Source organism: Enoplosus armatus, chromosome 8, assembly GCF_043641665.1.
Source record: "Enoplosus armatus isolate fEnoArm2 chromosome 8, fEnoArm2.hap1, whole genome shotgun sequence".
Taxonomy (NCBI): domain Eukaryota; kingdom Metazoa; phylum Chordata; class Actinopteri; order Centrarchiformes; family Enoplosidae; genus Enoplosus; species Enoplosus armatus.
In genome coordinates this window covers 21,044,218-21,058,146 of record NC_092187.1, presented here as the reverse complement: position 1 = coordinate 21,058,146, position 13,929 = coordinate 21,044,218, and the positions used below count along the sequence as shown (strand labels likewise).

The following is a 13,929-nucleotide window of genomic DNA, read 5'->3' as shown; positions in this document are numbered from 1 at the left end:
AGGAAATTGGCAGAAGACATGCAGACCCTTTACACCCTGGACACAAGTTGTTCTAATTTAAAATACACCCTGTTTTTACCACATGCATATCGTCCATCACTGTCAAATATAAATCCTGCATGCTGTATATACTGTATCAAGACGTATTTATATGCATATACTGTATATAACCACCTATTTCATGTATTTAAAGTAACCTATTACATTAACCTATTACACTCTGCCCCCTTGCAGTATCATACTCCTGTTCACAATTTACAGAAGCAGTTTGACTGATGTCCATAGACACTGTTTCTTGTTGCTTTTTATCTATCTATCTGCTTCTATTTTTTTGCCCACTTGTATGTATATAATAGTTCTATGTTTATATGTACCCATCTTTCTTCAGCTTAGTTGTCCTTGTTTTTAGCTGTAATTGGTTAAATTCAACATTCAACACTTGTAGAGACGTTGAACGCACTCTGAAGATGACGACATCTAGTCTGACTCTGTGATTAGCTGGACAGCCTGTAACTCAACCGAGCTTCCGGAAGAGAAAGGGGCGGGGCAAAACATAAGAGGGAGGGATATGGTGCTATCATCATGGCGGGATGCATGAAAATGATGAACGGGTTATTCTCTTCAAGTGCTAAATTAATGGTTTTTATTGTGCTGCTTATGTGTTTACCTCACACCTCACACCAGGATACTGGTAAGAAGCAGTGTTACGCAGCACTAACGTAGACCTTAATTGATATGATACGTATTTTAAACAAGGATCATTGCTCATGGCTAACTCATGTTAGCTTTTGTTTAGTCTTTGAAACTGTGCCGTTAAAGAAGTTATTTGATGCAAAGCCTTTGTGTCTCTTATTCTCATAGCCCGATCACTGCTGGCTGTTATCTGAGTCTGTCTCTGTGTAATAGAGAAAATTAATTTAACTTTATAATTTAGGTTGCTGTTGTAGATTTGCTGAGCACAAATCTGTAAAACCTTAACGTTGCTCGAGTTTAACGTTACAAGCCTGCCCCGCCCTCATCCTGCTACAGTGTTAAACATGATTTAACCAAGAGTAACTTAACATTATAGCATAAACATAAAACCAGGGTAGCATATTGTTGGGACTGTCAGAGAGGTGATGGATCAACTCAGCTTTAATGTTTTGAGTCCGTACTGTGAGTCAGACACAAACAGTTTGATATCCAAGTAGACATGTACTGACATGCAGATATAAACAAACATTCAGCTATTATGTACAAGGAAATATAAAACAATACAGACCAATCATGACCGACAATGCAGGCGTAAATACTCTCTAGTAGCACCAAATTTGCATTAAGTTGCAGCTGAAAATAGTCCCCTACAAATGAAAACTACAGTGCCCAGCTGAGTGCCACAGACAGGGTAGGGAAGTCTGGAAGTATTAAGGGACTGAGCAGTGTTGTTAGATTTGGTCTTTTTATGGGATTTATTGACAATACAAAATATATACAATAACAGTCAGCATTAGGCTATCCTTAAAATACTTGACTTAAGTGAGTGCCTTTCAAGACAGCAGCAGACATCTTTTAAATTTGTTGTTCACGTCACAGGTTTCACTTACAGTAAACAGGCCAACTTATGTGATGCAATCGTAGTATTACATACATGCCGCTGCTTATCACACTCAGGTAACAAACATCCAATAATTGATCTCCGGGATGGACAGGCGTATGACATGTCAGGGTCCAACAGGTTCTGCTACAAGAACGCCGTCGTGCCAACCTGGAGGCAAACGTGGACAAGAATTCAGGTAAGTTACATGAATGGTTGCCAAATCCAGAACTGTTCATATTTACTGCACTTTCTCAATCATAAATAATAAAATTATTAGATGTTTAAGAAAGAGTGCTATTATCAGCTTTCTCTCCCTCAGTCTGGGTACCTTGGGGCGAAATACTAACAAATCTGCAAATGTGGTTTAAAGCTTGCATATATTGTGACAAAGATCAAGGAAAAATAGAAGCCTTTGTCTGGAATATTGTGTCAACTGTTATTGTTAACACAGGTTATATCTTAATGCACTTCATTCCTCATGGCTTGCCTCAGTTGATTAGGTCCAAAATAACTGAGGATTTCCGACAGGTCAAAGTGTGGAGTTCAAACGTGTTTAAGGTGGACACTGTGGAAGGTGAGGAGGAGCTGCAGGAGCTGGAGCGCTTCAGTTTCTGGGGCTGGTTCCAGAGCTTCTTACGTGAGCGGCACAATGAAACCACCATTAACATCAGTCTGTTCAGCAAGAAGACCTGCTTCAAGATCGACCCTGCTGACAAAACTCAGTACACCGTCAAGCCCCTTCGTAGTAAGTGGAAAACGGATAAACACAATTAATGTTCTGGTTATTGACGGATATCACAGGCCAACACAGTGTTCTCTTTTCCTCGCAGAGTTTGATATCTATCTGTTTATGGTATTCCTCGCTGGAGTGTTTTTGTTCGTCTGTGCAGACTCACTCAGCAGGTACTTTTTCTTACTTATGTTCCTCTGTTAGGATTTAACTGCATCATGATATGTTACTGACCATTTTTTCTCCCGTACACAAAGGAGTCAAGTTTTCTTCTACTCTGCCGGGATGAGCACTGGTTTGATCGCCTCTCTCATCATCCTCTTTTTCATTTTGGCACGCTTTTTGCCAAAGGTAAGGTATTTCATTGTCCTCAAATATCCACGATTTTATCGGTTAAATCGCCTTAAGTTTCATACTTAATTATTGTACCCTTTGTGTTTGCTGTTTCCACAGAAAAGCCCTTTTTATGTGTTGATCGTTGGCGGCTGGTCGTTTTCTGTGTACGCCATCCAGCTTGTCTGCAGGAACCTCAACATAATTCTGAAAGAACACTGGCACGTGGCAATAGGTACAAACCCTTCATTTCATCACCTTTTTAAATGAACGTGTCTATGAAAGTTCTCCACACAGATTAGTCTTCTGACTTGACAACCTCAAGGCACACAATCAGGAGTTGGCTTTCTGTAGTATGTAATGCTAAAGTATACACCATCTGCCTCACTGCCATCACTTTGTGATTTGAATCACCAAGTTCCAAATACAATATGTGTGATGGGCTGCAGGCCAGAAAACATGTGTAAAACAAATATGTAACTTTTACAGAGGTTGTAAATAATTTAGCATGCAGGCTTTATATTGCACTGAGTTAGTTCTTCTCAAACACTGTATAAGTCAATGAATTCTGTTTTTGTGTTTTTGTCAGGTTATGTAGCAGTGGTGGGATTCATCAGTTTTGCTGTGTGTTACCGTTACGGCCCTTTGGTGGACAAGAAGAGCATTAACATCTTGTCGTGGACGCTGCAGCTATTTGGCCTGCTCCTGGTTTATTTAGGGATTCAAATTCAGCAAGTTGCCTTTGCCATCATCGTGGCAGCTTTGTTCTCCAAGAATCTGGAGTACCCAGTTTCCCTGGCAGTAGTTGCATGGAGGTGGGTGTTTACAATTCTGTCAGAAGGTGGCGTAAGAGTACTGTACTATATTAAACTGAAAATCAACTTTAAAATGTTTCACATGGTGGTTGTAAACAAGAATGTCACACAATTATTACCCAGAACACCCTTTGTTATTGTATGTACAAGGGTTTTTGATACTGACACAAAGTGATTTGATAATCTCTATTATAATTAGAGTAATTTGTTCTTTGGAAAATATTGCACGGTATCTGCTTCTTTCTGACTTTTACATTTATCCAAGTTGACATTGCTGGCTGATGTGTTATATATGCTATATGTCATATTCATTTCCTATCATTTCTATTGATTACTGTGTTGTGCAGGAAAATCAGACGGTGTGTTCACTGGAAGCCGGAGCCACGTCGCCTGTTGACTGAGGAGGAGTATCAGAAGCAGGGGGAGGAAGAGACTCGGCGTGCACTGGAGGAACTGAGGAAGTACTGCAACAGCCCAGAGTTCAGCCCGTGGAAGGCAGTAACCAGGCTTCAGTCCCCGAAAAGGTGGCTGTTGTGATGTTCTGTCATTTGTTAAAACACATGATGTCTTGAATGCATGCTTTAAGCTCAGTCCAGACTTGCGCGTAAACTTACATTTTGGACTACAACTCAGTAGAGTATTACCATGAAGAGTTAATGTTATTATCGTTCATTACAGGGCCTATAAAAAGTATTCACCCCCCCCCCCCCTGGAAGTTTCCATGTTTAATTACCTCAAAACATTGAATCAAAGCTCTGCTTGACAATGAGCAGCAGAAAAAGATGAAACCACAGGCTTTGCCACAATACTGACTCACCAATAGTTGGACCTTCCAGGCACAGTACAGGTGTATTTATGCTACAGTCCATTGAAACCACTGGACTACCACACACAGGTGACATCCAACCATGTGACTTCTGCACCTCAGAGGTGTGTCCTTTTAAAGTGGGTAAATACGTGTTCAGACAAGTATTTTGTAATTAATTTAAATGACTTTGTAGAGATCCAGAGTCAATGTTGTAAAACAGTAAATGAAACAGTTATAAATATATACGTCTTCAGATATCACAATAATCTAAAACAAACAAACAAAAATCATACATTTATATTACTGTCAGTGCTGTGAATTTTCATTTATTATTAACCCTCGTGCAATTTTGCATATTTTGCCGACATTATGAATCATTATAGAAATCATTTCTAATAATCATCATCAATCATCCCCCAGCACTGTGTTGGACATCCTCTGTGAATTCCACACTTGGAAGTTTGTTGTGTTGCTAGTCTGTCACAAGGTTTAAAAATGATGACGCCTTGGTTTAGAATTGCTTGATAATTGCTTGATAATTAAAGCATTAATTCTTTATTGATGCTATTTACAGTAGTGTGACTGACTTGTGGGGGATAAGGTAAGGTCATTTTATAATATGATTTTTTTTTTACCTTATTTGAGTAATTTATAAAAGGGTAATATTTAATTTTATTCGAAACAATGATTGATTAACTATCTCTAGCAAGGCTTCTGCACAGCTGATATCTTTCCACCGAAGTGTGGCCAAATGTCCCCCTTATGTTGTGATTATAAGTGTTATGTGTAGTTTGTAGGTACTCCTAAATACCAGTACATGGTTTAGCATACTGTATAACACTGATATTGTTGCTGATATTTCTCTTTTCTCTCTCAACAGGTTTGCTGATTTCGTTGAAGGGTCCCCTCACTTGTTGTCAAATGAGGCGTCTGTCCACGCGCAGGAATATGGCTTTGGAGGATCTTTTTTTGAGGATGAATTTTTTGACACAGATGACGAGGAAGACTATATTAAGCCTATAATGAAACCAGAGTGAGACGGCACACTGTGGGATACGTATGAAAAAGAAACAATTATTATTGCCTTTCAGAAAGGTTGCCGGAGAAAACGCTCTCCACGGCTCCTGTGCAAACGTCCAGATTGACTTTGAGTGTTTTCTGTGGAGGCTGGATTAAGAAAAGCCTGGATTGTCATTTCAGTCGGAGGGGCTACCTCGTGTCCACAAAACAAAACACTGACAATCAAAGGCAGCATGATGTGGCGGTAGTTATTCTAGCTTTCTGCTTGGGGAGGAAAAGTTCGGTCAAGTTTGTATTTTACTGTTTTCATTTTAATGGACAGAAATCAGTGGAGGTGTATTTTGAATAAAAGATATATTTGAGCTGACATGCATACATTAGCATCATTGTATAAGATCATCAGCACTGAAAGGTTGTCCACGTGGCTTTGGTTAATTATGTGATGCATTTGAGTTCTTAAAACCTTTTTAATAAAGGCTTTCTTCAGTGGTGGAAAAGCTTAAGTACTGTACATAAGTACACTTTTGTGATACTTGAGTACTTCCATTTTACGCTACTTTCTACTTCTACTCCACTACAATTTGGAGGGAAATATTGTAATTTTACAATAGTTATAGCTACTAGTTACTTTGCAGTTCAAGGTTTTATGTACAAATATACGATTGAAGTAGTTAAAAATAGCTGTACTTCAACCAGCTACAACATAAAATGCTACACTGTCATGTATCTGCTGTATAATAATCCAAAAATATCACTGACAAGGGCCATTCTGCTGCCTAATGACTACTTTTACATTTGATACTTGAGGTACGATCCCCGGCTGCCCCCGTCATGTCGAAGTGTCCTTGAGCAAGACACTGAACCCTAAGTTGCTCCCGATGGAGACCAGCACCTTGCATGGCAGCTCGGTCGCCATCAGTGTGTGAATGTGTGAGTGAATGGGTGAATGAGACTTAGCTGTAAAGCGCTTTGGGAACCGTGAAGGTTGAAAAGCGCCATATAAGTGAGATCATTCATCATTTACTTGTGTACTTTTCAATGCAGGACTTTTTCATTAACGCACTGAATATTTCTTCCACAAGACTTCTTTATATATTTTCTGTTGTATTTTTAAAATATTTGGAGTTGGTTTTACTGTATTCCTATTTATATCTATGGCTGACACTAATGATTATTTCCATTTTCTATTAATCATTTAGTCTATAAAAGGGGGAGAAAAAGTGAAAAATGAACATCATAAGTTCCCAAAGATGATGTCTTCAAATAGTTTGTTTTGTCCAAACAATCTCCACAAAACTGGACATTGGACCGTTAATCCAACACCCTGAGATATTCAATGAAACGTGGTATTTAAAAACAAATCCTTGCAATTGACAATCTAACATTTGTTTGATTAATGACCCAATCCATTATCAATATTGCTTTTGATCAACGTCCAATAATTTGACCTAGCAAATAGCCGTTTCAGCACTATTTCTGAGAGTCGAGCATTACAGACACTGTGTTATTAATGAATGACCAGTGGGAGGAAGATGGAAAGACACTTGTGGAATTTCCACTTTCCAAACAGCAGAGGGCTGAACTGTGTCAAGCACGGCACTTGCAGAAGCTGCACTTGATTTTAACTGCCACAGTAAACATTTTGGGAAATGAATCACTCAAAGTCGGTGTTATGAATGACATCTTTTGTTTTTCTTGTTATCTAGAATCCCAAATGAAACAGCAGTTTACTTAAAAAAAAAAAAAACCCGGTCCCCTAAGTGATTTTTCTTGGTTTTCCTATCGTTTGGGCCTGTTACGTCTTTAAATCTTCTGTGAAAATATGACCTTGTTTTCTAAGAAGTCTCGGGAAGTTCTACCATCTGTGGCAACGTAGAAATTTCTGACCTTTCTCATATCTGCACTTTACCTCTGACATCTCCTTTTGGTATATCTAAATCTGTGTTTCAAACGTTCAAATCAAAACAGAGTAATGACTGGCATACACTTGAGCTGCATGTGCCACACTGTGCCCTGGGTGCCCTCAGCTTTACATACACAGCATGTATCTAGCACCTCTCATCAAGGTTTACAGAGTTCACATGAAATTAAAAGTGGAAGCAGAACTGGGGGAAAAAACTGCAGCTGATGACCAAATCTGCTGTTCAAGCGAGATAGCGTTATCTTAAATCATCTAGCTTTCAGTATATGTTGGAGGAAAAAAATATTTTATTGTATTCACCCCCTCTCCCCACACTCTTCGGTTTCAGTGAGCCATATCTGATGACATTTAGCCCAACTGCCCTCTGCATCCCACCTCTGGCTCCTTTACATTAACGTGACTGTCATCCTCGCATTTGAAATCAGGGAACACCCCAGTAACACCGTTGCAAATGATTACACACGATTACACAACATGTATGAAATAGCTGATACAGCTAGCATTATTTGCATGTTTCCCAGACTCAGGTTGGTATAATCAACAGTGTAATCACATTCGCATGCTGCTGCATTTCCTAAAAATGACTTCCTCAAAACACGTGAAACCTCACTGTAATGCAAACGCGACCACATCAACACTTGAGGCGGGGGAATCCCTTGGATATATGAATATATGAGCATATTGAATACACTGTGACAGGCCCCCTCCCCTCCTGTGGCTTCATGTAAAGTGTCTGGAGTTCCCCGCAGCTTACAAACCGGCCCACATTCGATCAATTGATTCTTACAAACCTCCACAGAAGTTGATTTAGCCTTTTTTCTTGACCATGTGGAATAAAGAGGATAAGACAACCATGTGTGCACACCATGTAGCTCTCACTGCTCATTTTATATACGGGAAAGACATCCAGCAGTTAAAGCAAACTGTAAATTACATGATTATGTGTATTATAGCAAAACAAAGTGCAGTGTTTATTGTAGGCGTGTAAATGTATGCTGCATGTAAATCCTTCATAGTAAATCAAGAACAAAAAGCATGAGAGAAAATGGAAACTTGGGTGTTAAGTGTCATCAAAACATGAACCACAATGAATTCATTCACATTTATGGCAACAACCAAGACAGTTTTACAGCCAGTGTAGTTTGTAACAGGAAAGCTACATCTGAGACAGAGGATGACATTTTCAAAATAATGAATGAACATTATGTTCGAAAGCAGTGCAGTTCAAATTTGCTCTTTCTTGATGCCGAGAGCAAAGTGGCTGGCTTTTGACAAACATACATCAGGAATGTCAGTAAAGAAAAACATTACTTTCATGAAACAGCAGCAGTGCATTTTTTTTTTCAGGCTGCAAGAGGCAGCACAAACTGCAACTTCCATATATTACTCCACACAGTCTGTACAGTTAAGACAAATCCAACTGGTTCTCTCCTCCTCAACCTCTAAACATAAAATAGTTCAGCAGAAACAGAAAACTAGAAGTCCAGTGTTGGTGGTTAAAATCCAGTGTTCAGTCAATATTTGTTGATCCCAAATATCCGTACTCCATGAAATTGAGGCAACTTTGGGAGGAGGACACTAAGGAGGGAGCTCGTGTTGATTAGGAAATGCGTGGGATCGTATTTTGTGTAGAAACTGGCAAGAATATACCTGCAGAGAGAGGAGAATAGTGTCAATGTAGCATCTACACGTCACGATCAACATTTATATTGGAGTTTTTAACACAAACACAGTCTCAGATGTGTAATTAAAAGTGAAAATACACTCAACGACTAACCAAGCGACAGGTTTAGCACTGTTTCAGTTTCTGTGACAGTTCTCTGAATGTACTTTGTGTTCCTTTAAAAAGGATGCCCTGAAGAGTTTTCTTGTAAACAAACAAAAGTTGTTTACATTCAGTGTTACCCACCACAACGTATTGTGTGTATACTTGAGGTCTAACAAATGCAATGAATGTGTCCTCATAACAAACTTGCCAAGCAGATTTTTCTCAAAGGTTTGAAACCTGCATTGTTTACATCCATGTTAACAATATTCTTCTTTCCTGCCTTTGTTGGTGCATTGCTGCATATCTTGGCATTGACCATCACCTGTAGATCAGTGGAATAGTGTGAAACCATTAGTTGGACTGTGTATCTCGTCACCTGCATGCACGTGGCGCACATTTGCATCCTAGTGCGTGTGCATTTATAGGAAAACTGCTCCACAGCGCTACTAGAGGTTAAAAATCATTTTAACCCTGGCCAGAAATGAGAAGCCGACTTTTGTCATCTGCTGTCTGAAATCCAGGACCCGTTGTTTTGAAAATGACAAAGAATTTCTAGTGTTAAATCCCCAGATGGATGAAGATGATAGAAAGAAAAGCCAGAAGATTCCCAACAGCCTGAACCAGTGTGTCAGAAACAGACCCATTCCAGTTAACTCATCATATATTAAGCTACATGCTGATTTAGCCATCGTAATGAAACAGAAACTGTCCAGCACTGCAGATGACTTTTAAATATGAGCAGCGGACAGACTTACAGAACAATTGGTGAGATGGTGAGGAATTTGCGCGAAGATGTGAACTGGACACCGTAGTCCATCTGTTCCCAGTGTGTGAGCAGACGAGCTTTGCCTTGGTCTGGTGTCTCAAAGGGAGTGCCCTTCACCGTGTGCAGAAACAGGTACATCACCTGCAGAGGACAAGGAGAGACACGCAACTACTATGAGCCACAAAGACAGACAGGTTTCCAATTAGTTTATACTTTTCAAGAGGTAATGTTCGGATGTACAGCTGGAGGATATTTACCCACACTCTCATTATCAAAAACTGCAAACATGCCGAATTTATATGCAGGCTTGCCACATACTTTATCATTTACACATGCGTTTCACATAATTTTTCAGAATCAGAAATACTTTATTGATCCCCGCGGGGAAATTGTTCTTCACTCAGTAAAATAGAACTTACTATACTTTTTTTTGCTGATCTGCAGAGCTGATCAGATTGCAATACTGATAAATTGATACTTTATATATTTTGAATTAAAAAAAAAATAGGGGTGAGCAATATGGATAAAATCCTCTTTTACGGTATATGTAATCTTAAAATCGTGACATCAATATATATGTGATACAGTTGATTTTCTGGAAAAATCAATCAAGAAATTGTTGATGCATAAAAAAAGCAAACAGGAATGTGAATTAAATACCCGATAAATCACATTGATGTAAAAATCATACATAAATGTGAAATTAAAGGAATAGTTTGACATTTGGGAAATATGCTCATTTGCTTTCTTGCTGAGAGTTGAGAGGATCAATACCACTCTCATATCTGTCCATTAAATATAGCTCTGGACTCAAGACACGGTCAGCTTAGCCTGGCTGTCTGTCCAAAGGTAAAAAAGTTTAAGTACTCCAGGAAGTTACTGGCACATAACCCCCAGTATGTAAAACTGCAACTTATTATTTTTACACTTCGGGGTCTTGTGCAGATTAAACAAATAAGATATAACGTGTTAATTAATGTGCTTTAGAGGTGCTGGTAGGCAGATTTCTTTTTAACCTTTGAACATCCAGGTCCAGGATCCAGGATAGCTGTTTCCTGTCTTTGTGTTAAATTAAGCTAAGCAAAGCATCTCATGGCTGTAACTTCATATTTCAATTTCTCACTTTGAGAATGCACGCACAGTGAAGTGCCAACCAGTGTGAAGTCCATCAAAATTAAAACACCACATCAGGCTGATAATGTCTGAGGAAACTGGAGACAGCCTCAGACGCCACCATGATGAGGGCAAGATAGACAAAAACATCTCTCGGGAAGAAAGTGAATGAGCACGTTTCCCTATATGTTGAACTAACCTTTAACATGAGGCAGTCCTGCTCATTGATTTTCAACATTGCACACTAATACACCCAGATATATTACAGAGGATCATCTTAACTGACCAGGTTGTGGATGACATTGGTCAGGGTCCAGACAAGCGGCACAGTGAAGAAAGGAATGCTGAGCAGGACGATGTGCAGCACGACGGTCAGCAGCAGGTAGGTGAGCCATATTCCTCTGCTGTTCATCACCCTCGTGTTGGGGTTCACCTCGCTGTGAGCTACGCCCACATTCATCTTGAACACAGAGAGACAAAAAATGTAGGACTTCAGGATGCTGAAAACAAGGCTCTGTTGTTTCAAGAGGCACCCACAGACCTTTTAATCCCCTGTGACTTAAGACATTGAGCTTCTCAAACACGATATTAGCAGGCAGGCTAAATCTGGGAGTTCGAGTACCTTAGACATATTGTAAAATTGCTAGTAGTGATGAGGCTGATCTGCTGAAATTAAGTTTATAAAATCAACATTTCCTATATCATTTCAACGATGCACAACTCTGCTTATGGGATGCAAGTTTTATACTATCACCAAACAATACAGATGTGGTAGAGGAACATTTACAATAGCTACAGTCATCACTGTGTTTATATTAGTTACTTCTATGCAACAATTTAAAGGCCATCTGTCACATTAATTAGGAGTAACCAACTAGGGCTGCAACTAACAATTGGTTATTATCAATTTAACTGATCACAATATTCTTAAAAGTTGAAGTCATCAAATGTCTTGTTTTGTCCAAAACAAAAAGATATTAAATCAAAGGCAAGCAGCACATCCTCAATTAATTTTCTGGTGATTGACTAATCGATGAATCTTTGACAACTTTGACAAAGATTAATCAACTAATGCTATACACAAATGTACACACATTTAATATATTTTTTTAGTTTCTTGTTGAACTAGTTTACACTATGAATTAAATTGTTATTTAACTAATCTGCTTTATTTTAAGGCTAATTGATTAGATCTACTGTGCAACTGTTTTTGCAGAGAACTATGAAGAAGTACTCAGTCAATTTACTCTCTTGAACCTTTTTACTAGTGCATAGTGGAAACGATTAATCGAAAAGAAAGATCGCATCTCTGGAGAAAAGACTCCGCCCGGCTGAATTGTTCTGAGTGCCTGAAACATGCGCTTCCTCTCACAGGACTCCACACACATCACTCAGCTACATCTAGCCGCAACATTCAGGCACTAACCGGAGCACAAAAAAAATCTATCATAAAGTAGCAATAACGTTCAGATGTGAAGTATTGTACAAGAACATGACAGTAACTGTTCACACAATGCCCAAATTCTCTTACTCCAGCTTAACAGTTGACGTTAAATAGCATAACGTTCGCCAGCTAGCTAACAGTTGAGCTGCTATCTACAGGTTAACATGCTAACGTTAGCTCAAAGTTACGTTAATCATGATGTAACTGCTGCACACTATGAGTTACGTCTGCGGGGGTTAAAAGCTTCTGTTAAATTCTGATAATTAAGCCTCGCCCATGCGGCATTTCGAGGTTTAAAACTTTACATTTCAACGGAGCAAACTTTACCTTCCTGTGTTGTCGTAGCTCACCAGGAAATTCCTTGTTTTTTCTTTAACCCCGCCTTCGTTAGCTTTGGGCTGGTTCCTTCGCTGCGGCGGACATCTGTCAAATCTCCAGCCTGTGTCCTGTCCCGGTGAACGGCGGGTAAACAGGTGAGAGGAGGGGAGTTAGGAAGGGGGGGGGGGGGACTTTTTTTAGCAGTTTTAGCAAAGAGCAATTGCCCTCCAAGAAATTCCCTGCCCACCCCAGTGCATATGAGCAAGAGTTAAATATCTATGTTAATTCCCTTATAACTATTAAATGTCAGCATAATAACAGGGTAGGTATGAACTTTCGTAGTTTCACCTCGAGCTTCCGGCTTTCACTTTCAGTGCAGCTTGCACGCATATTTGCCTCTCAGGTGGAGTTTAATTGGACACAAACTTAAATGCTGTTAAGTGTAGGTGGGTTATTAATGCATCTATAAAGACAATAACAACCAAATCTTTTTTTTTTTTTTTTTTTTAGAAATTTTAAATTTTAAACATTCATAAAAGACACAATTTACTATTAAAAATAAATGCACCACCAAAATACCAAAGGTCGGCAAACAGTTTGGCATATAGTGGTTGGTACAAAAGTGATTTCATACCTGTGGGGGAAATTACTTGTGGCGTCTGGTGATATTCTGTAGTTTTTACTAGTAGTATTGTCTGAGTTGGCAAAGCCTGATGTAGCTTCCCTATGTGCCACAGAGCTCCATTGTTGTCCAAAAACTATTAAAAACACATCAATGAACCACTCTGTTGTATTGTGTGACATGTTCCTTTATTACAGGGAACATGGGCACTATTGTTTATTTTGAGTCCATCTCACATGCACTGTCCTGCTGCCGTAAAAACCCACTAAAGTACCAAAACATGTGAAAATAGCCCCTATTAAATCTACTATTTACCCTGGATTGAGTAGCGTTTGCTAAACAATACCCAGCTGTTTTAGGCCTTAGTACAATAGAATCAGAATCAGAAACTGTTTATTGCCAAGTAACATACATTACAAGGAATTTGCCGTGGTCTGATGGTGCTGACAACAAACATGTAAAAATATAAAGGTAAAAGAATAAGGTAAGATAAATAACAAATAGACAATAAGACAATAAGTACAGTTTTGAGGTACTTGTGTTTTACTTGAATATTTCCACGTTATGCAGCTTTATACATTATATTTTCACCACGAAAATGTAATATCAACTAATGTGAATCTGCATTATTAGCTAACTTTGTGACCCCGTGTTGTAGAGGGACCCGTGTCAAAATCTAGTTTAAGGAGCATCAA

At 39.0% G+C, this 13,929-nt stretch overlaps 2 protein-coding genes across 2 annotated transcripts; one reads left to right on the top strand and one right to left on the bottom strand.

Moving 5' to 3' along the window:
* The first annotated feature begins 582 nt into the window (after positions 1-582).
* nemp1 (nuclear envelope integral membrane protein 1) lies at positions 583-5,712 on the top strand. Its single transcript, XM_070910903.1, has 9 exons — positions 583-691; positions 1,651-1,772; positions 2,105-2,321; positions 2,407-2,479; positions 2,564-2,657; positions 2,760-2,874; positions 3,229-3,454; positions 3,802-3,978; positions 5,143-5,712. The coding sequence occupies exons 1-9, from the start codon at positions 583-585 to the stop codon at positions 5,297-5,299; spliced, it is 1,290 nt and encodes a 429-aa protein (XP_070767004.1). The 3' UTR covers positions 5,300-5,712.
* Positions 5,713-8,291: 2,579 nt separating this feature from the next.
* Positions 8,292-12,707, bottom strand: ormdl2 (ORMDL sphingolipid biosynthesis regulator 2). The gene is made up of 4 exons (XM_070910321.1): positions 12,622-12,707; positions 11,137-11,310; positions 9,727-9,878; positions 8,292-8,853 (listed from the first exon to the last, which is right to left on the bottom strand). Exons 2-4 carry the CDS (start codon positions 11,308-11,310, stop codon positions 8,718-8,720), a joined length of 462 nt encoding a protein of 153 aa, XP_070766422.1. The 5' UTR covers positions 12,622-12,707; the 3' UTR covers positions 8,292-8,717.
* Between the last annotated feature and the right edge of the window lie 1,222 nt (positions 12,708-13,929).